Source organism: Talpa occidentalis, unplaced genomic scaffold, assembly GCF_014898055.3.
Source record: "Talpa occidentalis isolate TD23 unplaced genomic scaffold, MPIMG_talOcc4v2.1 talOcc4.12, whole genome shotgun sequence".
NCBI classification, from domain to species: domain Eukaryota; kingdom Metazoa; phylum Chordata; class Mammalia; order Eulipotyphla; family Talpidae; genus Talpa; species Talpa occidentalis.
This window is the reverse complement of record NW_023601212.1, coordinates 60,404,635-60,430,424: the sequence shown is the minus strand read 5'-3', so window position 1 is coordinate 60,430,424 and position 25,790 is coordinate 60,404,635. Positions and strand designations below refer to the sequence as shown.

At 38.4% G+C, this 25,790-nt stretch overlaps 1 protein-coding gene across 3 annotated transcripts in view; it reads right to left on the bottom strand.

Moving 5' to 3' along the window:
* Positions 1-6,791: 6,791 nt before the first annotated feature.
* Positions 6,792-25,790, bottom strand: part of TNFSF4 (TNF superfamily member 4) — a 124,797-nt gene continuing 105,798 nt past the window's right edge. For all 3 annotated transcript variants that reach the window (XM_037506470.2, XM_054693468.1, XM_037506468.2), the window contains 2 exons: positions 11,381-11,429; positions 6,792-9,855 (listed from right to left, as the gene is read on the bottom strand). In XM_037506470.2, the coding sequence (XP_037362367.1) occupies positions 9,509-9,855; positions 11,381-11,429 (396 nt within the window). In that variant the 3' untranslated portion in view covers positions 6,792-9,508. The remainder of the gene's footprint in view (positions 9,856-11,380; positions 11,430-25,790) is intronic.

The following is a 25,790-nucleotide window of genomic DNA, read 5'->3' as shown; positions in this document are numbered from 1 at the left end:
TGTAGATCTAGATCCAATAGTCTGCTTGTCTAGACTTAGCTTGGAACACTAATTTTTCTCTTAGCTCCTTAGCTAAGTTTTATTCCTCTTCCAGCAATACTTGAGTTGGATGATATGAGTTGCATTTTCAATTGACACTAAATTGACAGGGCAATCTGCCAAACCAGAAGGAAGTTATGGTTTTTTGCTGGTCTAAAACCAGCTGGCTGAAACCTCTCACAAATGTCTTCTGTTTATAAGCACATGGCCACATTACAAATCCATTTGTAATCCACATTACAAATTACACTTTCTTTATATCCATGTTCTCTACCAGGTTCCTTGTTCTATGTACATAGAAGTTGTGGGTAGGTAATTAGTAATGGTTCAATTGCTTTTATGTGAGCAGCTTATTATCGTTTATTAGGTTCATCTAACAAATTATAGCCTTAGGAGCTACATTCAGAAAGCATCGGTCCGTAGGGAGCTCTTTCCATATTATCAGTCTAAACAACAACAAAAATATCACCATGGGGCAGGACCAGGACTTACAGAAGGAACAGTTCCCTATTTAGTAAGACATTATTAATGGACCTGTATGAGAGTTTTATTACCATTATCAACATTATGTCTATGTATCTGCTAAGTTTCTTCAACATAAATCATTTATTCATACAAAAATATGTCTTAGCCAACTGCATATGCTTATTACTATGCCAAGTATAGAAACTGTCCTCATGGTACTTGAGAAAAAAAATTGCATCAAACTAATGTGTCAAAAAGAATTATATATGTATGATGGAAATTCAAAATAAGGAAAAGATTTCCTCTTCCTGCTGAAATGAAAGAAGACCTCATGGAAGAGTTTTTGTTGAGTTAAAACTTCAATGATTTTATATTAACTTCATTCTGCATTATACATAGGACAGAATAGCAATAATAAACCCATCATCAATACAATTGGTAAGAATAGTTTAAAACATCTTTAACATACACTCCCCATTCTCCTTTGCCCATTTTAAAGTTATAATATACCTATGTTGCCAGAGGATGTAACTCTTATATCCTATGATCTCTCCCTTTTAAGGCTTGCTTTTTACAAAACTGGGTATTTCATGATCACCACAGTTCCAAGGTCAATATCTTATTATTTTATTTGTCTCAAACTCATTTTCTAAAACATTCTTCAGGAAGGCCTCATGGGAAGAATATATCCTGAGTTCTTAAAACTTGAAAACAATTATCTTTACCCATTATCCTTGCATGTCAGTTGTGCTAAATGTAAAATCCTTGTATCATCTTTCTTTCCTTATGCATTTCAAATATGCTTTCTATTTTCAAAGATACCCATGTCTCTATACCGAGCCCTGCAGATGTTACCTTACTTAGAAAAAGGGACTTTGTGGGTATGATTAACCTTAGGATCTTGAGTTATAGGGGTTATCCTGAATTAACTAGACAGGCCATAAATGTAATCACAGTGCCCTTTAAGAGGGATGTTCAACTACAGAGGCTGAGTCAACTACAAGAAAAAAAGAAAATGAATGGTTGAAGCAAGGGAAGAAAATGGGAGGTGGTGTGGAGCTTTTAATCAAGGAAAACAAACAGCATCTAGAAGCTGGAAAAGATACAGTAATAGATTTCCCTTGAGAGACTCCAGAAGGAGCCAGCTCTGCTGAGACCTTGATTTTTAGCCCTGTAAGATTCATTTCAGACATCTGGCCTCTAGGGCAATATTTATGTTGTTTTAAGCTAATTTGTTTGTGGTAATTTGTTACAGCAGAAATAGGAAACTTATAGTGTTTGCCCCAAGAGTCTGATGATAATAGTTTTGCCAAGATACCCATGTCTCTATACGGAGCCCTGCAGATGTTATCTTAGTTTTGCCTTTTGAGTTTAGTCCTTTTCTCTTGAGTAATTTTACTACAGTACATCTTGCTATTGGTCATTCAGTGTCAGTATTTCTAGGCATGCACTATGCTTTTTGAATGTGTTCTAAATCTTAAGTTTTTTTAATTTAGATGTAGTTGACATATAAAGTGATACTAATTTCAGGTGTACAACATGATTTGATATTGTGAAGTGCTCATAAAATCAAGTTAACATTCACTACTTAACAAAATTTTTTTGGTATGATCAGAACATTTAAAATCTATTCATCAAAAATTATCTCAACTTTCAAATATACAACACAGTATTATTATCTGTGGTTATAATGCTGCACACTATACCCCCATAACTTATTTACCTTATAACCAGAAGTTCGTACCTCTTGACTACCTTCCCCCTTTGGCCTACCTTTTATCCTCTGCTTATGGCAACCACCATTCTGTTCTCTATGAGTCTGAGGTTTTGTTTTATTTTGTCTTAGATTGCACCTACAAGTGAGATTACACAATATCTATATTTGTCTGACTTATTTCACTTAACATAATGCCCTCAAGGACATTCATGTTGATACAAATGGCAAGTTTTCTCTTTTTTCATGGGTGAATAAAGTTATATATCCATTCATCCATCAATGGAAACAGGTTGCTCTCATGTCTTGGCTATTGTAAATAATGCTGAAATATAGAATTTTTTTAAATTGTGGCTTGTGGCATTTTTTGTGTTTTCTGTATTGTTTCTTCTTTAAAGACTCCCATTACATAAATACTGGATCTCCTTTGACTAGTCTCAATATTATCACCTTCTCTTGAACACCAGAACCCATAAAAAACAACCAGAACTCGCATCTGTCTCTGGACACCAACAGGTTTAGGACACTGATGTTTCCTGGAGAAATTAGATCCCTTTGACAAAGAGTTGCACACATTCTTGGCCCAGGCTTTGAGAAGAGAGAAGAAGGAAATCTGGAAGCCACTAGATGAACTGTGGGTTTTGGGTTTGCCCCAAAGCCACATGGTGAGACCCCATATCAGCAATGACAGGAATAAGTGAGCATAGTACCTGGCACTTCACTGCAACCCTTTGAATATAAAAATGATTGCTCTTTCATTTCCACCTTCTCATGCAACTTCTCCTTGTACCTATAAAGGTGAAGGAGTTCTAGGAATGATACCACTAGTTTAGCTAACTTGTACTCATATAAACCCACTGAAGTGCCCTCCTTGTCAACTTGGCAACCATGCCTCCTTAATCACACTTAAATTCCAAATAAAGACAATAGCAAAATGGTGGAGGGAAATTATTGATAAATATGTATGTAAATATAGTCATATCAAAACAGGGAAGAACCACTCATGCTATTGTAATCCTCATTTCCAGAATTTGTCACATGATCATAGATGATATTTGTAGCTTCCTTTTTCCACTATCCACTCCACCTCATTGGTCCCTGACATTTCTTGTTTCAAACAGAATTGGTTTCTTCCTATCTTCAGAGCTTAATTTAAATGTTAGCTCCTCAAAGAGCTCTTTCCAATTTAAAATTGATTACCCCATATTTTTTTCACATAGCATTCTGGTTTTTTCTTTCAAATTATATACTTGCTTGTTGTTTATTTCTGTGTGCCTCTCAAAATAACATTTTTTTAATGAATTAACAAATGCATTCTTTCCTTTATCTGTTACTAACATCCTAGCAATTATAGTTCCTATTAGTTTTTTGTTTCTAACATTTTTCAGGTTCATTCCTCTTTTTCCAGTCATCAACATTCACTTTCTCATCTATATTCTGATTTGTAGCTTCTCCCTACTCCAGTTAATTCTGTACCTTATATTGCCACTTAAGATGAAGAAAAAAGTGGCCTCATATTTTCTGTATGTCTGATTTTTTCCATCCAAAATTGAATGGGGAAATACAAGTGATAACGAATTTTTCCAACTCACCCTTGTAAAAAGTAAGAACATGCTCCAAAGAATTTAAAATCTATATTAAAAAAAAAAAAAAACCCACACATTGTTGTCAGTACTTACTGGAAATAAACTATTTCATATTTGTCTTTATATTTCCAGTGCCTAGCACGGTGGGTACATGATTGCACACAATAAGTATTCCAGTAATTCTCTGTGGATGAATGGATAAATATCACTATTTATATAAGGAATTTTTAATAAATCTCCCAATCTGTCTCTACTCTATATCTCATCCATTAAATACTCAGAGTATGAAAATTCATAGTTGAAATTATTTTGGACTTTCAAATGTCTGCTTTTCAAAAAAATATGTTGTGTATTTGACTTCTAATAAAATGAAATTTGACAGTAAATTGAATAAGAATTGTTTATTATTCATTTAAAAGAAATTTTTATCAATTTTAAAGAGCTTAAAGTAGCTTAAACTACCATGAGATACCATCTTACACCAGTGAGAATGGCACATATTAAAAAAAACTAGCAACAACAAATGTTGGCTAGGTTGTGGAGAAAAAGGAACTCTCCTGCACTGTTGGTGGGAGTGCAAACTGGTCCAGCCACTATGGAGAGCTGAGTGGAGATTTCTTGACCTACTAAACATAGAGCTTCCATATGATTCAGCAATTGCACTCCTAGGTATTTACCCAAAGGACACAGAAACATCAATTCCAAAGAGCACCTGCACCCCTATGTTTATAGCAGCACTGTTTACAATAGCTAAGCTTTGGAAACAACCCAAATGCCCAAAAATAGATGACTGGATCAAGAAGATGTGGTACATATACACCATGGAATATTACTCAGCATTCAAAAACGATAAACACATGCAATTTGCAGCAACATGGATGGCGCTGGAAGGGATCATGCTCAGTGAAATAAGCCAGAAAGAAAAAGAAAAATACCGGATGGTCTCACTCATAGCAGGAATCTAGAAAACTTAAATAAGGGACCAGGAAAAAGAATAACTCTAAGAAAGTAAAAATCAAAATGAACAAACAGCTATGAACCAGAGACACTCTATGGGGATGGGGGCAGGGAGGGGAGGGATTGGGGTCAAAATAAGGGGGTCGCAATTGTATGGGGATATAAAAATAAAATTTATAATAAAAAAATAAAATATGTAAATAGTGTGGTATATTTTATCATTGTTTCTTGTTGATTTCATAGTACTTTTAAGTGCTCATTGGTAATGCATGTGTGTTGGGCATGGAGTGGATAATAGACAAAATAGAAATAAGTATCTGGGACTTGAAAAGTAAGAGTTCATTTTCATTTCTTATGAGAAAAGAAGTATCACTAAATGCCTAATACAGTGCCTGGTGTCTAGTAGGGAAAAAACAAATTTATGTTGACTGCCTGACTACTGCTTAATTTGTAATAGTGAATGAGATTTAGAAAAACAAAAGGTTCTAGCTGCCTTATGGAATGGCCACAGGATTGTAGAAATTCACCTCTTGACAGTGATTATAAGGGGAGGATATAAAGTGTCATACCCTAAAAATAATTAAGATGATGTATTTCCTTATTAATGAAAAGTGAAAAGAGCTGGACTGAAATGACATTTATGATAACTTCAAGTCTTCTGTTGACTACTCTTTCATTTTGTTATTGTTCTTTTTATTTCAAATCTCAAAAACCAAAAGAGTTCAAGATCACCTATCAGGAGAAAAATGAAAGCTCCATTATATTAGTCAGTAAGAAAGACAATATATAAAAATAAAAGCTTTCCCTCAGCCTTGAAAGATCTCCAAAGAAACATTAAATGCTAAGAATATGTGTTTCAGCTCTGACCACCCTCTGTTTCCTTCCGTGGACAGGCCATAGGACAAAGAACAAAGTCATCCAATTTCATCAACCAAAATGCTGGTTGAGACCCTTCTGCTCCTTCTCCTCTCCCTCCTGCTCCTTCTCCTCTTCCCTGTTTTGTGCTAACACTGATTGACAACACTGTATATGATTTAGGGGTATAGGTTCACACCTTTCAGATGTGTGTCACCATACCATGCCCATCACCAAAATGGACTCCTTCCCCTATTTGCTCCCCAACCCCCATCCACCCCTTTTGGATTTCCTTAATTCTGCAGTCAGATTTCTAGGGTTTGCTTTTCTTTAGATTTGTCTGTTCCTTTCTTTAGCTTCTTTATATTCTGCACGTAAGTGATAGCATACAGTATTTCTTTCTCCTGACTTATTACACTTTAGCGTAATCAATTCCATCTACGTTGTCACAAATGGCATGATTTTATCTCTTTTTATAGCTGAGTAGTATTCCTTTGTGTACATATACCATATCTTCTTTATCTGTTCACCTATGGGATCTCTTTTTTTAAAAAAAAAAAAAAGATTTATTTTATTTATTTATGCATACAAGAAATGGGGTATAGGCCAGAAATGCAGGGAAGTGAGAGGATTCACCAGAGACAGAGAGGGGAACAGGGCAGGCGAATTGACTGAAATATATGCTGAGGGGAGCAGCGGGCTAGACAGGAGAGATCTGTGCCATGTGGGTCAGCTCCCTAATGGGGGGGGGCGGGTGTTGAAATCATGCTGCAGTGGCTGCCAATGGCTTCATAGTGCTGAGACTTAACCCTCTGCACCACCAGGGAGGCCCGGACCTCTTCTTAAGATTACAGATGCAATTATTCAAAGAGATTATCCCAGGGTTAAAAATAAGGCAAAAAATCCTGAGGGGGAAAAAGAACAGTAGATAGTAGAATTCTACTTGAATCAGTCTCTTGCACCCAAAGACAAGCCCCTACTGAATGTCTTTTTAAAGGCAAGGATGGGGTTTGGCAGCATCCATTCCCTGGAAGGAGTTTTAATGGCTAAAATTGGAAGCAGATAGGATGCTTGCCCCATGCTCCCCTCATGAGGGAATTAGCTGATCGGAACATGAAAGAAAGAGAAGGATAAATAAAAACGCCAACGCTTTTTTAGCAAATTCTGAGGTCTTTTATTTGTTTCCATGTAAATATGAATATTATTATTAGCTATATTATTAATATCAATATTAAGACTCTCTGGGAGCCAGGAAATAACTAAATATGAAATGATTGCTTAAAATTAGGGACCTGCCCAGTTGGCTTAAGAACAAATTATGATTTGAACCAAGATTGGAATCCCTTAAGATATTCCCAAAATAGAAAGTCACTAAGTAAAGTGGTAGCTGCTCTTCAAGGAGTCACCAAGTAGGCAGAGGGAAGATGTTAGTTGTTCAAAGAAAAATATATCAATATATATCCATAAAAAAAGAGAACTTTACACATTTTTGACTCAGAGCAACCAGTACACTGCTACTTAGTACGTACATTCACAGTTATCACTGTAAGTGTAAGAGTCTAAAATGATCATTGAACAAAGGAGGAAAGTAGGATCCACAAATGGGAAATGACTTGCCCAAAGGACTTGGCTAGTTAATGACTGAGCCAAAATCAGTCCAATCTCCTGACTTCTCATTCATTTCTCTTTCCACAAAACTCTGCTGTGTCCAGAGAAGGGTTAGTTACCACTTTGAAGGGATGACGGAGACAAGCATATTTTAATGGGTGGAGAGTGAGGGAATGAGGTTGGTGCATGGCAGAAACATTCCTGTACAGCTAAGAAAGGACTGGCTGGGAACAGGACCAGGTATACCCAAGGAAGGTGGCACACATGAGGAGGGGCAGTGACACTAAAACAAACCTGAAGAATAATTACATTTAGGTCTGGAAGAGCATGTCCGGGAGGAATAAAATTAGAAATTCCAAACTTGAAAAAGTAAACATACTTTCTTAAATATTATCTATAATCATAAACATTTATATAATAGTTACCCATCATCCAGTAATTGGAACTTTGATGAACATAGTCAATAACAAAGAAGCATACACACACATATTTAAATCCTCTAAGTCGTCAAAACAAATATGATAGAATATCTTGCTCAGAGCAATTTATGCAAAGCACTTCTCCCAAAGCCTGTTCCACAATAGATACTTCATGAATGTTTAACTCAAAGTATGATTATGTGTGTGTGTTGGCAGTCACTTAGAGCTTTATTATTCTTACTTACACACAGTTTATTTTACTTAGCTTTCTTGTATTTAACAAGTTTATTTAGCTTCTCTCCATAACATATTAAAATAGAAGGGGGGGGGGATATTGTTGGAGATAGAGAGACACTTAAGAGGAGCTAGAAAACAAACAGAACACAAAAATCTAAGTGTAATTGAGACCATTTAGTGTAGGAGCAAACTGCCTTTCAACTTTCTGGAGATCCTGAAGATACAATGTGCTGAGCGCAGTAGAATTACTTCGGTGACAGAAGCACCCAGAAAGATTCTACGATGTGTCATGTACTCTAATTTAAATTACTGGGAAGCATTTGTTACCATGAAAGAAATTTGATCAAAAATCTTAATTTGTAAGGGTTTCAACACAGAAAACTTACAAACCACCTGGAAATTTGACTTAGGAAGAATCACATTTCTCCACAATGTCTTAAACTTCGTACATTAAGTGGAACATTTAAATTAAACACAATGGATCTTACTCCTTTGAAAGTTTCAGATGTTTATTGGACCTTCTAGTCTCAATTATTAATATGAAGTCACATGTGATATTATGGTTTTCTAGACAGATCATTATTTTTCATCAGATATAATAGCTTCTTTTGAAATAAAGTTGCATTTGATAATAGAATTGCTTCATGTTTTGAAACTAGCAGTGTGGGCAGACGTACACAAGGTATGAGACAGAGTGGGTGCACTAGGGTGCACAGGTGTTGCTTGCCTACCTATGGCAAAGAATGTGTTTTCCTCCCAAGACTGAATTCCTATTGACTTTTACCCTGAGCGGTTCAGTTTAACTGTTTTCCTACAAAATAGCGATAACCTCCAGAATAAATTAACTTACTCTCCCAACTTGCAAAAATTCCTCATAGTTTCCCTTAAAACACTGAGTCAATTTTTCATTGCATCACAGCCCCTCAAAGGATTCTTTGAAGGGAAACTTCTATTAAGAACATGTGGAGGCTGCGAAAGCATATAGTGGTAAAGAAAAATGCTCAGAACACAGACAATTCCTTAGCCAGCTCTCTTCATCAAATCCTGACAACGGTTCACAAGTTTTCTTCTTGTGAGTTCACCAAATGAGAGAGGTATTTCGGCAACATGCAAACTGCAACGAAGTTCATCTTGGAGATGCAGCTTTAGTTCCCAAGGATCAGTCCTCACCATCTTGACAGGTTTCTAACTCCTGCTCCTGCTCCTGCTCCTGCTCCACTTCATTTTGACAAGCCAGATGTCAAATTTCTAGCAATAGTTGTCACATGTCTTTTTCAGTAAGTCGGTTTATTATGACAATTTCCTGACTAATAGAAGCAATGTGTCTTGAGGAAGAGGCACTGATTTTCTTTTTCTCACAAAGGTGCCTAATGAGCTTGAGGCAATTGTGAGGGATGAGGGCTAGGTCACTTAGAAGATAGGAGGATAAATAAAGTTAATTGGCATGTGAAATAAGTTTTAAATATCCCTGAGTGTTTGGAAGGATCTGTGTCTGGTCACATCCTGTGTCACCACTTATGAAGGCTGAGCTGAGAAGACTCCTCCACTCACAAGGAAGACTCAGTATATGGCCCACCCCCAGCTCGGCCTTTGTGCTTTGGCCTGGCTTAGGTGTGGCCATGATGTCCTCAGTTGACACAGAATTCCCCAGGACTTTGATGAATGAGAATCAGTTCCCCACCATTCACTAGGATGTCTTCGCAGGTGGCATTGTCAGTGGTCACATTAAAGTAGACTTTGTCCTTGTATGCTAGGTAGGCCACTGTGGCAGAGTTGACAGACTTGACATTTTCGTAAGAAAAGAGGGGGTCCGCACCTTCCCGGTAATGGAGCTTGACAGTGATATTCTGGGAAAAGAAACCTTTGAGGGAGATGAGATAAAACCCATCACAGTTGATGATGACTGAGTTATTTTGCACCTTCATGGTTTTACCATTTGTAGATGTGATAATGCAGCCTTTCTTGTTTTCACACTCTAGGTAGTTTGAGAGAGAAGGAACAAATAAGTAAGTAAGTAAATAAATAAATAAATAAATAGTGATTTCTTAGCACAGCTTTGGACAACAATGTATAGAAACAGATGAAGATAAAGCGATAGAGATTTTAAGAATTGAAAGGAGGCAAGCACTGTGTTTCTGTAAGGTTTGGAATGTGCTTTATCTGTGGCAAGGACGAAGAGGCAAAGCTAATATGTAGTGTCCAAGACAGTGTCAAATGGGGCTAGAATTCAAGGCCTGAGAAATTAGAACAATTGACAGTTGTCACAACAGATGTATGGCAAGAAATGTTGGCATGTGTTTCCCTTCTTGACCAATGGACAAACTGGACAAAAGGTAGCAGGAGTGTCCCTTGTCTTGGTCCTACACACCACTTCCACTCAAAGAAACCACGTTTACTTCTTCCCGACCTCTCCATCCCACCTAGAAGAGCCAGTTTGTCACCTCACCTGCTTTAGCCACAGCATTCTCTGCTGACCTCTGCCAGCACTCAAGCTTAGTAATGTCACCATGCAGAAAATGTCCCTGCTTTTAGTAAGCATCTTCAGTAAGATGCATCTTTTAGTAAATGCCGGTGAAAGAGCTCAGTAACACACCCTACTTCTCCCTTTCTACCTATTTACTGCTAGGGTTTTTTTTTTTGGAATGCCTTGGGAAGAGTGGCTACCACAGGAGGAAGGAAAGGAGGAGGAGGATGCAGAGTGATGGTTTCATTAGCTTTGTGTGGGGCCATCTTAAGGGTAAGCCAAAATGCCTAAATTTCTTTCATTTCCACATTAGCCCAATGTCATCCTGAATAACTAAGTAACTACATTGCAGACTCTCCCTCTGGCCAAAGTCCAGGTGATAAGAAAGAATAGATCCCCACTGCTGGGCACAGTTCACTAATCCTTGCTTTGTACCCAGCCCAGAGGGCATACTTGAATGGAAAATGAAAAATGAAAGCCATTTATGGAAAATGGAAAATGAAAAACATTTATGGAAGGCAAGATATACTTCCCCTCAGGCTCAGGATTACTTAATAAATAAATGAGTATGTTTATAGAATCAAAGTTGTCCCAAGTATTAATTGTGGATCTAAATAATGCTTTCCTAGTAGGTAAAGTTAGCCCCTTGCCTTCATATCTGGTGACTTTCCCAAATCTCATGAAGGTATAAAATCCTGTACTCTAATAAAACTAGTGGAAGAAGATGTGTCTTACTTACAGTTAGACACACTTTAAACCTTTGGTTCCCTTATCTAAAAAATGAGAATAATTCTTATTCAAAAGACTTTTGGGAGAATTATTGAGGCATATAAAGTAATTAATACAGTGATAAGCATATATTTAGTAATTAATTACTCCCCTTTTCTTCTTTATACGACTTCATTGTCCCTACTGACTCTAAGTATCCCGAATTTAATGCTTTCCTGAGGAAAGGGAGAGATTGTGTGCTCTGGAAGAAATTAAAAAACTAAGAAATTCTTTTAAAAACATGAATCTATTTTTTGACCATACTTACTGGTAAATTGTGCTTGTATACTTTCAACTGGAGGATTCTGAGGTGACACCTGAAGGAATAAAAATGATATATTTTTAGAAACAAAGTGAGCAAGTGGAATTGACTAGTCTTTTCCCGTGAAATAGAAAAGCATTGAAATTTTGATAGGGATCGCATTGAATCTATATAGATTGCAAGCAATCTATATAATTGCTTTGGATAAGATGGATATTTTAACTATGTCAATTCTTCCAATCCATGAGCGTGGAATAACTTTCCATTTCCTTCTGTCTTCCTCTATTTGTTCTAGTTGTGTCTTAACATTTTCATTGAATAGGTCTTTCACCTCCTTTATTAAGTTTGTTCCAAGGTATTTATACTTTCTATGCTACTATAAATGGGGTTGTTTTCTTGGTTTCTTTTTCTTGTAGTTTATTATTTGCATATAGGAAAACAGCAGATTTTTCTAGATTGATTGCACAGCCTGCCACTTTACCAATGTATTGTTTCTAATAGTTTTTAGTGGTGTTTTTAAGGTTTTCTGAGTATATAGAAGAAATTTTACCTCTTCTTTTCCAATTTGGATTCTTTTTATATCTTTCTCTTGCATGAGAGCTCTAGCAAGGGCTTTCAATACTAATTTGAGTGGTGGTAGTGAGACTGAATCCTTGTTGAGTATCTGATCTTAGAGGGAAAGCACTCAGTTTCTTGCCATTGGTTACAATGCTAGTTATGGGTTTGGCATATATGACCTTTATTATATTGAGGCATGTTCTATAACATCTCTTAAGATAAGTTAGGAGTATTCTGTTCTTTCATGTTAACATTTGAGATTTTTTCATCTCTGTAAACTCTTCTTTGATAAACTGTTTTTGGCTCCCTAAGTCCCAATTTCTCATGTTGGACAACAAAGCACTTAATAGTCATCTTTTTAAGAAACCCACAGCCATAGAGAGCCCCTCATGGAAAAGACTGTGATCGGTCAATCCATCAAATCAAGGGCCTTGAATGCACTGAAAATGAATTCTGGAAACTTTCTGGCTGCTGCTCTTTCACTGTAACAGAAGAAAGAGAGTCCTATTTTCAGTCCATACGAGAAATAAAAACTGATCTAATTTCTAGTAGATTTGAGGGTAGCTTTTTAAAATGTTGGGTCTTTCCCTTCTCTTTAATAGCTGGAAAAATCTAGCTTGAACCAAGTGAGCTTTTAGTAACAAGAACAAAGTAAAACAATGAAGAAAGGAAGACTGGTAGATAAAATGTTTGGAGTAATTTGGTGGTTAAAAGAATAATGTTCAGGGTGGCGCAGCGATTGAGCTCTGGGCTGCGAAGCTGCCCACAGCCTCTGCAGCGCCGGTTAGATCCCCGGCCGCTGGCGAGGGTCCCACATGGCGCACAGACCTCTCCTGCCACCCACTGGTCCCCTCAGCAGTGTACTTCGTCAGTCTGCCTGTTCTGTTCCCCGCTCTGGGCCTGGTGAATTCTCTCACCCTCCCACACTTCTGACTGTACCCAGTGATTGTATAAATAAATAAATAAATCTTTAAAAAAAAAAAAAGAACAATGTTCAATGTGGAACAGAGTACGTAATGAAAAAAACAAAAATCAGAATCATCTATAAAGTATATTACCATTTGTCTCTGAAAATAATAATGCTTGCATGGGCAAGAATACATACACAAGAAAGTGATTATAAATGCGGCTTCTGGAGAAAAGCATTGGAAACCTGAGGTCAGGAGTGGGAGATATTCTTACTTGTAATAATCTTTTTTATTATTTTTCAAATTTTGGACCATCTGCTTAAAAAGCCTCCTAAATGTGTAAATCGAAGGTACCAAGACCTATTGTGCCTGCCAAGAATCACAGCTCTTCCCACAAGATTATTTTTGGCAAGATGTCCTCATCAAAGGTGCGGGAAGGATTGTTTTCAACCCTGGAGAGTGGAATCCCCTCTTTCCAGGCTCCAGGCACACTGGCAAACACAGTGAAGCGCATTCCACTGGGGAACTGCCCACACAGATGAGGAATCCCCTACTTCCCTCATAAGTATAATCACAAACCTTATCATGCTGAAATAGGCAGCAGAGATTAAGGGAAATCCTTTCTGAGCTCTGCCAAATGTCTGGGCCTCAGGAGCAATATTAGGTCAGGGGTGAGCTCATGGAGAGAAGTCTTTATTTAAGTTCACTTGAGTCTTTGACCTTTCCCATTTGTAAATTGCTTGCACAGCTGAATTAGTGCCCTTAATTGTATTTAAGCAGTGTTCTGGAAGAAAGCATCTGAAAAGACATACTGCCCAACCACCATAACCCCCTGGGTTAATAAATTCCCCCAGTGCTCTCTGACTCAGTTGGTCTGAGTATGAATCGCCAACTTATTAAAGTCAGAAGCAGCCTGTGGGGCACCACAAGGAGTGTGCACCAACCTAACAGCAGATACGGTGTGTCTTAGGCAAGTTCCATAATTTCTCTAGACACTAGTTTTCTCATTTTTGAAGACTACTCAAAGATCACAAGTATCTCTTTACAATTTAAATTTAAGAGGCAACTTTACATCAATTTTAATAAAGAAAAAAATCATGAAGCTGCTTCATCCCCAAATTTCCATCAAACTCTCTGATCTAAAATCCCTCGTGATTTGATTATTTGACTGACAATGCAAAAATCTCCAAAAGGTTCCTGCAAATCAAAGAAGTTCCCCAATGTTTCCAAGTGCCCTGATGAAGTAGGGGTGACCAAGAGGACATTCTCTGAGGCCACGATACTGAGACACAGCAAGGAAAGCATCCGTGACTTCCTCTCATGAAATCATCTACTGAAACTCCAGACTCAGGCTTCCTGTTCCTTCTGAAGTCACCAGTGGTGGAAATTTCATGTTCTCAGAAATCTCTTACTACCACCAATACAATCAAGTCTAGGCAATACTGTGAAATGAAATAAGATGGCCTTTCTTCTTGTTCCCAGCCCTTCCACATATTTCCCTTCACCCTACTTGATTACCTCATTGTAACTAGCCTACAATTCAAATATACCTCCACAATACCCAACTCAAGGCCCTCCATAACCTGATTCTAATAATCTTGTTAAGCTTTATTGTCACACATATCCTTTCTCTGTCTTATGCTCTAGCTAACCAGTGGCTCTAATTCCTTTTCCCTTTTACAGAGTCAGGTAGAATAGTACTGAGGGCATAAGCTTAGAAGTTCAATATCATTCAGACTGTGACTTCTCCAGTTTCGTGAATTTGGAAACATTATACACCATTTCTGAGATTTAACTATCATATCTATAAAACTATGACTTACTATTGTTATCGGAATATTCTAGGAGATGACTGTGAAGTTTAAGTAAGATAAGATATGTGAAAGCGACCTGTATTTTTCCTGACTCATGGAAAAATGCTTGCATCCTTTGTTCCTTTGTTCTCTCTGCCACGAATGGAGACTTGGCCCGTCAAAATACTACCATCATCAAGGCTTACATCAAATCTCTGATTGTTGGGTTCTGTGTTCCAATAGCAAGTATATAATGCATTGCCTTGCTGATTTTCAGTTTCTTTGTTTTTACCTAGCTGATTTCTCAGTATCTTGGATAGGAAAATCTGTATTTCAGGGGGTTGTTGTGAATACTGAATCAGGTGATGTGTGTGAATATTCAGCACCTGGCTTGAACATTGCAAGGGGTATATAAATGTCAGCTATTTCTCTTGAATGCACATAGCAAATAAGATCCATGTCATTGCCTTATTTATTCTACATAATACTTTTTAAGCTTTAGATCACTACAGAATGAAGGAATGAGTAAATGAAACAATAAAAATAACCACAGTCCCTAACATATCAGCTCTCTTTGTCTCTGTAACCCAGAAAAATATCATAAAAGGATTCAGTTTTATGGGTTTACCAGAAAACAATCAAAAGGTACATCAGAAAACATGATTTTTCTATGTCACGAGACAAAATTCCCTGATCTGCTCAGATAATAAAAGTAAATGGAAAATATCAAAGGAGTGGGAGGACTTCCGTGTAAGGAAAGTTGCAGAATAAAACTTTTTCAATCTGGAACATGTGAGGAACCCAAAGCATCCTCAAAAGTGAAATACAAACCCCTGGAAGTCTACACCCCAGGATCAAAGTATAGCTCAGAAACTATATTTTGAATGAAATGGCCTTGGGAGCCAGTAATTTAAAAGAAATCATCTTCTAGTTGAATCCTATTTTTACAGATGAAGAAACTGAGGCCCATGGAGGTTAAGGGATTCAACACTCCCCTCCAATCCAGTACAATTTTTCCTCTACCACACAAGTAGATTTTTCTCCTAATACAAATTTGAGGTGAAGAGAAACTGCTATGAAGATTTCATTAATAGTCCATTTCAAGTTTCAAGGAGAAAAGAAACTGCCACATACAGCAGACAGGCAGGGAGATGGTCTCACAATGACCTTGTCAAGAGAGTACACAGGGAGGGAGAGCCCAGAGTTCAGGCTTTGAGGGTTGTTGTAAGTGAAATCAAGAAAACTAAATCAACACAGGATTCAAAAGGCAATGGATATATGGGTTATTTAACCAACTGATCCATAATACATGTGCACCACATCTAGGAATAGCTAAAGATGCAACAGGAAGCCTGCCAGCCCAAACTATGGTTCTGGTTTCCAAACTCTAATATGCATTAGTCATACCTAGAAATATTGTAAGAAAGGACAGACAACTGGCTTATTCAAAGACTCTGATTTGGACCTCCCTGGTGGGTAGGTGTTAAGTCTTAGTGCTATCACCTCTATGGCCTGAGTTTGATCCTCAGCTGGTGAGCTAACACACATAGGGCACAGCAGACTGCTCCTGCCTCATCCCCTGGTCCCCTCAGTAGTGCATTTCAGGCAATCTGCCTGTTCTGCTTCCCACTCTGTCTCTGGTGAATCTTCTCACCCCCTCACCTCTGGCCTACACACCAGTTCTATGCAAAAAAATTTTTAAATAAGAATAAAATAAAACAAAGACTGATTCAAAAGGTCTGGATAGTCACAGGAATCTGAATTTTCACAAGCATCCAAGTTTCAGGATTTGAGAATTACTGCACTAAAGTGTGAACCTCTGAAGGTCTAAATCCAGAGAACATATATTCAGCCTTGCCTTTGGCAAAATGCATGTCTGGTCCAAAACTGGTTCTTGAGAAATGTTTGTTCTACCATAAATATCATCCAGCAGTTCATTAATATGATTGTCATATTATTTGCTGGTTTGGAACAGCATCAACAATTATTAAGTACTTGATATGTGGCAGGCATTACATTCAACTCTGGGAGCATAAAAGGATAGAAGACAAAATCCTTACTTTTGACAAAAGTTGAGGAGGAATCCTAGTATATTAAAACTTTGTTAAAAACCAATTAAAAATGTGTGCCATAAGAGACGAGAGAAATGAAAATTTTTTGCAGGCTGTGGCAGTTCAAGGAGGAAAGATCTACACTTAGATCTTGAAAAGAGAGAGGACCCAGACAAGCAAAAGCCATTCAATTCAGGAAAAGTCTAGAAATGAGAACATTCTTGATGTGTTCTTGGAAAAGAATAAAAACACATTGAGAACTTACTCTTTTTAAATGCATTACCTTACTCTTTTTCAAATGCATTACCTTATTTGCTGCTTAAAATAATCCTATAAATAGGGGTAATAATTAGGCATGTTTTACAGATAGGAAATAAGAATCAATGCCATTAAAAATTTGCTTAGGAATAAACAGGTTCTAATTTGAGTTTGATTGAACTCCAGGATCATGATACTATACCTTCCCTTTATCCTAACCTATCGTAAGAGTAAAGAACCCCTCTCTCTGAGGGTCTAAGATTAATTTGAATTATTTTCATTAATGATACTAAACAAGATTAAAATATAGTCTTTAGATTATTGTCAAAATATTCATACATATCTCAAAATAATTCTTCTCCAGGAATAAGTGCATTAACCAACCCCAATGATTGTCTGCATAGAACAGGTTGGCACAATCTTTAGTTGGGGTCTGATTAGGTACAACTGTACTGGCAAGGGGCAGCAGGTCCATGGACAAACACAAAGTAGGCAGCAAGCAGGTGCTACAAAGAAGAATCAGAAGTAAATTCTTTACAGGCCTCTCTCAGCACCTTGAATGCTGAGCTGACAAAGAACATAGATAAGAAATGAAATACTACTTGGTGAGCAAAAAAGACAAACTCATGCCATTGCAGCAACATGGATGGAGTTATAAGGTATTATGCTAGCTAAAATAAGTCAGGAGTAAAAAAGATAAATGTCAGATGGTTTCACTTATTTGAAGAATACAGAGAAACCAAACAAAAGGTCAAGAAAAGTAGAAAATTAGCAAGCTGACAATAGGTCTGAGGCAAAGAAGAGAGGGGGGTCAAAAGAAGAGAGAAAGAAGAGAGGGGGGTCAAAACAGAAGGGAAGTACACAAGGGAATATGGTGATGGTTCATAGGTGATATGGTAGCAGAGAACTATACCTGAGGGGAGAAGCCAATTACTGTATAAAAATGAACAAAGTTGCAAGAAAACTAATTAAAAAAAAAAAAAAAGGAATAAAGGGGGCCTCCCTGGTGGCTTAAGGGTTAGTCTCAGTGTTTCACCACCGCAGCCTGAGTTCGATCCCCAGCCAAGGAGCTACCCACATAGGGCACAGCAGACCTCTCCTGTCTCACCCACTGCTCCCCTTAGAGTGTATTTCAATCTTTCTGCCTGTACTGCTCCCCATTCTGTCTCTGGTGAATCCTCTCATATGCACCCTCCTCCTCACACGTAAACCAGAGTTCTTCTACACATAAATAAATAAATCTTTAAAAAAATTAAGTCTTAAAAAAAGGAATAAAGGAAAAAAGAGAGATGTCTGGTATCTAGCATTTACCAGCAGCCTGTATCATATTCCCAACAAAGTGATGCTTTGCTTTGGGAAGTATGAGTTTCTAATTCTGACTCACTGGAATGTGGCAACCTTATACTCATTTAGTATTTGTCCTGAAAAGGAGTATCTGGCAACAGATAAATATACTTACCAAGTATAAAAGCAGGAAGTGATCTCTGCATCTCTTTGTGGGCCTTGCCCTTCCTCACTTGCTACTAGGCCACAATGTCATGATCTGTGTATAAGTGGGGTAGGGTTTAAGTCAGTGAGCCATGGTGGGGAAAGAGATCTTTGATGGGGGCTCCCTGGCTCACCATGCCACCTTCACTGAGATGTGAAACTCTCCTCTCCCCTCCTTGGGGCTCATGTCAGTCAAAGGAGAGCAGAGAGATCATGAAAGCATAATCTCACAAGCTCCTCAGCTGTGTTTCAAGGAACCTCCAAAGAGGAAAATGGAAATTTCCATACTTACCCAGTACAACAGGCTGGAAAGGAAGACTCCCAGTCTAATGAATTTAATGTGCCCTCAGTGTACAGAACTTCCTTACAAAGAGATAGTCCCCACTTGTGATCAGCGAAGTTCAGAACTCCACTCAGAGTAAGGAGTAGGAAGAATGGAGAAGTTTCTTTAGCCAAGAAATCTTCCTAACTCAGAAAATCTTAGCCTAGAAGTTACATTTCTTTGAGATAAATGTGTGTGGATTTGTAAATCTTGTTGAATAGTCTATTGGGATTTAATCAACATAAAGCAAGGCTGTTTTAATTATCATCCCAAACCTTCTCTTTCTCCATCTCCACCCTTCACCATTGTACCAACACCTTTGTTCTGCTATCTCTCCCTTAACATTCATTCTCTTCTATGCAGCCCATGTGATATCCAAATATAGCTTTCTTTCTCTAACTACCTCCAATTTTTTTGTCATATTTATCTAGCAATGACTACTTCTCAGACAGACCCCCTATTAACTTACTCTCTCCTCTCTATCTCAGAGAACAAGAATTGCAGTGTCCTTTTCTCAAATCAGAATTGATAGATTCCTCAGTCTTAGAAAGTGTACCCCAAGGATTCATGAGACATAAAAGACCTTCAAAATTTTATGATTGATCTAGTGCAACCAATTATGATAGCCTGAAGGAGAAGATTTTTGCATATCTGAGTTTCCCTTTCCACATTAACTGGGAAGGTTCTCAAAGCCACTGACAGCATCTCCAGAACATTTCTAAGAACTCTCACTGGCCTCCCTGGTGGTGCAGGCAGTTGAGCGTTGCACTGTGAAGTTGTCTGCAGCCTCTGCAGCGCGGGTTCGATCTTGGCCAGCCAGCGAGAGTCCCACATGGCAAAGCAGACCTCTCCTGTCTCACCCACTGCTCCCCTCAGCAGTGTATTTCTTCAGTCTGCCTGTTCTGTTCACCCTCTGCCTCTGGTGAATCCCCTCACCCTCCTGCGCATTTGGCCTGTACCCTGGTTCTTTTAAATAAATCTTTAAAAAAAAAAAAAAAAAGAACTCTCTTTCTCACCACTATGGAGACATTTCCACCATAATATCCTTAGAGCAACTTAGGCCAGAATTAGGCCAGAAAGATAGCTTTACAATGTACTCACATTGCCATGAAGTCTGCAATGTCTCAAACATACTGACATTCAGTAAATGAATGTTTGCTGAGCTAAGCTGAAACTTACCCCTTCTGCTATGCCTCATCCTTAGTTAGTGGCTGTGTGGTCACCCGTCTCACACTAGCTCTAGCCAACACTACACACTATTCAGATTTTTGAGATTGCCTCATTCACTCTTGAGTACAAAGGAAGTAACAGAATTATTATATTCAGTGTCTATTTGAAGTCACTCATTCCCCATCTCATTTGCTATAAAAGAGGAACTATTGCCTTAAGAAGGTCATCTAGTAGTGTGGACAAGGCGTGGATTGAGAATAGAAAAATCTAGATTCTGATCTTGGACAAGAACAAGTCTTTTTCCCTTCCCCAGTTTCTAATTCCCCCATCTTGCTGTTCAACCTCAATTAAGATGGTGGAATAAACATTGCTCATTCAAAACTAAAGCCTTTCTGTTAATGGAAGGGCAACAAAGCACCTAGCGCAGAAGAAAAATATTCTTACTTTATAATCCCAATAAAGAAACTCCCTGGTGGCGCAAGGGGTTAAGATGAAGCAATCCACAGCCACTGCAGCATGGGTTTGATCCCCAGTCATGGAGCTACCCACATGGTGCAGCAGACCTCTCCTGACTCACCTGCTGCTTCCCTCAGCAGTGTATTTCAGTCAATCCGCCTGTTCTGCTCCCCACTCTGTCTCGTGAATCCTCTCACCCCCCACACCTCTGGCCTGTACCCCAGCTCTTTTATGCATAAATAAATATATCTTTTAAAAAAAGAAACTAGTATTGAATTTGTAAATAGCTTTCTGTGAAATTTCTTACTAAAGAACAGTACCCTATTTGTTTATCCAATATTTATCAATGACTATGTTATTGCTTCAACCGTCTTCTTTCTCCACAGGGCTGCACTCTTGTTTTGCTCACCATTGATTCCTCAGTTTCTGGCAGGTAATTAAAGCTTTCTACATATATTTGTATGAGTAAAATAATAAATGGTTTATAGTGAGTTAAATAGTGTCCTTCCAAAGTTTATGTCCACCTGGAACTTTAGTATGTGATCTTTTTGGTCTTTACAGATGTACTTAATCTAGTTGACTTGAGGTCAACTAGATTAAGGTGAGGCCTAAATCCAGTATGGCTGGTGTCATTAGAAGAAGGGAAGATACAGAGATACACACAGCAAAGATGGACTTAGGTGAAGATAGAAGCAGAGCTTAGAGTGATGCAGCCACAGAGGGAGAGAGAGGAGGAGGAGGAGGAAAAAGGAAAATTCAGAGAGAATAAGGATAAGCGAGTTCCCAAATCAAGGTCCCATTTTTAGTTCCATGAATATATCACACATGCAATGCTCTCTTTTATAAACATAATCTAGAAAATGTTGTGTGATCCTTAAAGTTTCACTGGCCATGTTTTCAACATTTGTGTAAATTGATTTAAAGACCTTTTCTTAAAAACCTTTTTTTCTTTCTGTCAGATTATAAATCTTTCCCACAAATTTTCTTCAAAAGCTACCAATATTAGAAAACTTTTAAAATATCCAGTCAAAATTCAACAGGATAGAGTCATGGAATCGGGGCCAAATATAATGGAAAGAAATTGAGACAAGAATTCAAATCTAGTCATTTCTAAACTTAACCTTTCTATGTCAACCTAAGTCTAATGCCTCAGATTTCCTCACTGTCAAACTGTGTATGGGAATCTATCTTCCCCCAAGATCATAGTGAAGAATTGAGGACAAACATAGTGAAAAGATCTGCAAAAGCAAGAGATTGTTATTGCAAGTAGCACCAGGAGTGACACCCTTCAGTCTGTCTCCTTCCCCAACCCCCTCAAAAGTGTTTGGCGTTTCAGTCTTCATCACGTCTTATGCAGGCCCAGGTTAAGATTTCCAGGGACCTTGGAAGCTAAAAACATTAATCACCCAATAAATAATTCAAGTAATTCTGATATTACTAAACTATAAAATGTACGTTTTACAATTTATATCATAACCCAACAAGGTTTTTCACTTTGAGGGCTATTTTGAGTCTCATTTATAATTTTTGTAATAATAATTATCAATTCATCCTGATCTTTAATGCTGCTTAACTGGTTCTTAGTTTCGTGCTATGGCTTCCACCTGAGTGTGTGTGTGTGTGTGTGTGTGTGTGTGTGTGTGTATCATTTAAATTTGCCGGACCCCTCATTCCCCTCCCCCCCACTTACACAATTCATTGTTTGGGGGGATGAAGGTTTTCTATCCACATACTCTTATTAAATTAGTATTGGAAGAACTAAGGTTTGGATTTATTTGTCTATTTTTCTACCAGCCAGAGTACATTAAGTAGCATTTATATTTTATCAAAGTTAGACAACAAACGTATATAAGATAGTAATCCACTTAAGGTATATTTCAGAATGAAAGTGCTGATGAACAGGGAAAAAAATTGTGCCAGTCATATCCCCAATATTTCTAGTATTATGAACTAGAGCATATGTCTCTACAAAATATTATAGTTCCCCCTCATCTATAGGGGATACTGCCTTCCAAGACCCCCAGTGGAGGCCTAAAAGTGAGACAGGAAGTGTCCCAGGACAAGGACAGGACAGCATTTAAGGACAGAATATCGCAGTTCTCGTAGGTTGGTAAACATAATGTGTACCAAACTTAATGACCCCAGGCCCCAATACCTACTGTCATATATTTCCTTGGTGAATTGTTCTTATTATTTATTTTTCCCCAACATGTGCATTCATGAGGTATCTCTTTACAACTTATCAAGTTACCTGTTGCCAAAGAAAGGAGTTACAGACCCTTAGAGCAGACCAGTTCATTGGAGCTGTGGGCACACAGCCACCATGAGATGGCCTCCTGTGAGATTGTTATTGTGAGCTCTGAGCTGCAGCTGGTTGGTGCTCACAGTTAACAACAGTAAACAGACCACAGTCAGACAGACAAATGGACATTAGCCAAGTCCATGCTCCTTGCCTCCTCAACCAATAAAGTTTCATTCCTTTGTTCTCAACGCCCTGGCCCTTATGCCAATATAGACATCTAGCCCTGGCACCTCAGTCTCTCATGCCCAGAGAGGTCTCCTCACAGCTCTCTTTCCTTTCTCCACTCTAAGCAATAAACACTGCCTCCTCGCCTGCCCTCACTGGTATCTATAGAGTCCTCTTCTGTCTTGACCAGAGTGTCTCAATAGCCCTTTCCCAGGCTCAGGAATAGGGCCCCTCGGCCCACCCTCTAAATCCCAGCAGGTGGAACAGTGGGCAGCAGCTGGTTTGCTCCCTTCTAATCCATCTGTGATGCTGGAAGGTGAGATCAGGTTGAGGGGACCCCCTGATCTTCTCCCTTTCTGGTGTCAAAATCATGGATAGTACCAAACCCTATGTGTGTGTGTGTGTGTGTGCGCGTGTGTGTGTATACATTGTGTTTGCCTATAAATACATACCTATGATAGAATTTAACTTATAAATTAGGCATATTGAGATGAAAAAAATAATAATAGAACAATTATAACAACAGACTTCCATTAAAGTTATGTGAATATGGAATTTCTCTCAAAATATTTCATTGTATGTGATATTTTCTGGCCTTAGTTGTGTGCAGCTAACTGAAATGGAGAAAGTGAAACAACAGATAAGTGGGGACTACTGTAAAATTTTCTGTCCCATTTAGCAGCCAAGTCATTGGAAAACTGGATGGAACACATCAAAGGGAGGGGAAAGGAACCAGTGACTCATGTGTTCAAAGTCTAGAATTTTAGCACTCCAAATTACTTCCAGACATAAACCAAATAAAACTTTCTACACTCATAAATTCTCCCCTTTTTCTTCCTATGTTCTCTAATGCAGACATGAACTGTTAATTAGAAATCAATGTTCAAAAAGGATAAGATTTATTTCAAGATCTTTTTTTATTCCTAAAAATTACAGTAGGGAAGTCAAGGTTAATGAAGTTAAGGTCAAGGTTAACTGGGGTATGCTGTCTGAGTTATGGGGTATGTGTGCATACATGTGTGCACATACTCCAAGGTAAATGTTTTATTGGTAGTACATTTATGGGAACACTTTCATTGATCATCATCATCTCAGCATTTATAAAGTTCTATAGGACAACACTTGCTCCTCACAGCACCAAATTCCGATCTTGGAAATGTTTAAAACAATCCTGAAGGAATTAATACAGGATCATAATGCTTAATAATTGGACTACACCAGAGTATTCTAGTTTCTGGCCCAGAGCACCCTATTCGGTACTTCCCCAACCATTTTTTGGTTTTGTACTCATGTACAAAGAAGTGTTTTAATTCCTTCATTTGAAAAAATATATCAGGGCCTCCCTGGTGGCCCAAGGGATTAAGACGCAGCACTATGAAGCAATCCGCAGACACTGCAACACAAGTTCAATCACCGGCCACGGAGGTGACCCACATGGCAGCAGCAGAACACTCCTGACTTACCTGCTGCTCCCCTCAGTAGTGCATTTAGGGCAATCTGCCTGTTCTGCTCCCCATTCTATCTCTGGTGAATCCTCTCACCCCCTGCACCTCTGACCTGTACCCTGGTTCTTGTATGCATAAATAAATAAATCTTTAAAAAAAATACAGTATCAAAAGTATGAATGGCTACAAACAATAAATAAAGCATAGGATTTCCCAGAATCCTATTTCATCCTGACACTCTATATTTCATCAGTTTGGAGAACAGGAGAAGGCCTTTCTCCATGTAATTCACTTGTTTCTTTTCACAAGCTAAATAATAACAACATGTTGTCTGGCTCCTCCAGCATAAATGACTCCAGAACTTTAAAATTAGTTTTCATGATTGAATGGGTGGGAGAGATGCAGGTTCTCTGAGAATGAATGGCACAGGAGTAACTGCTCTTAAAAGAAACATAACCCAAAGGGGGCCAGAGTGGTGAACCCCTAGGCAAGACTAGTTCTGCTGAGGTCTAGTAGGAGGGCCTGAAATCAGAAAAAAAGAAGAGGGAGGTTATATTGCTAGGTCTGTGCCAAGAGCCTTCCTGTGTGCTTCTCAGGTCTCCTCTGCATGGGCTTATTTGCTCCTATACATGTGTACAATATGACAGTTTCTTTTTTTTAAAGATTTATTTATTTATGCATACAAGAATTGGGGTCAGGCCAGATGCGTGGGAGGTGAGAGGATTCACCAGAGACAGAGAAGGCAGCAGAACAGGCAGATGTACTGAAATTCACTGCTGAGGGGAGCAGAGGATAAGACAGAAGAGGTCTGGGGCACAATGTAGCTCTCTGGCGGGCCGCAGGATCAAACTCATGCTGCAGTGGCTGCGGATAGCCTCATAGTGCTGTGTCTTAACCCCTTGTGCCACCAGGGAGACCCTATTATGACATTTTCCAGAACGATCCCCATCCAAGTTATTGCCCTGTCTTATTTGAGTACTTGAGGTGAGAACTTACATCTAGATTTTTTCATTTAGAAAGTACATTACTATCAACAGTGAACCATTATTGTTGCCTGATAGTGTTCATTCTCTTCTAAGTGGATAAATACTTGGCTTCCTGAGAAAAGTTTTCTAATCCTCAGGAAAAGAGGGCAGGTTCACTTCTGAAAGATAACATCATGGTTAGTTTTACTATGGTGCCCCCTAGTGCTGTGTGAGTTCAGATTCACTTTCCATATTTGCCAATATGTAGACCACATAGGAGAAGCGAAATTTGGAGAAGCAACAGTTCTGGTTATTTTTCCTGTGTCTTCTTTTGCCTAAAATAGAATGAAGTGTGTTCCCTTCAGATGAGTCACGATTCCCTTTGTGATCTGCCTCCACCTAGATTTTCATCCTCATCTTCCACCATGTTCCCCATAAACACCCAAAATTGAACCATTCTGGACAACTTGCTATTCTGCCTGGAAAACCTATCCCTAGTCAAGTACCCCATCCCTCTTGTCTATCTAAAGAACTT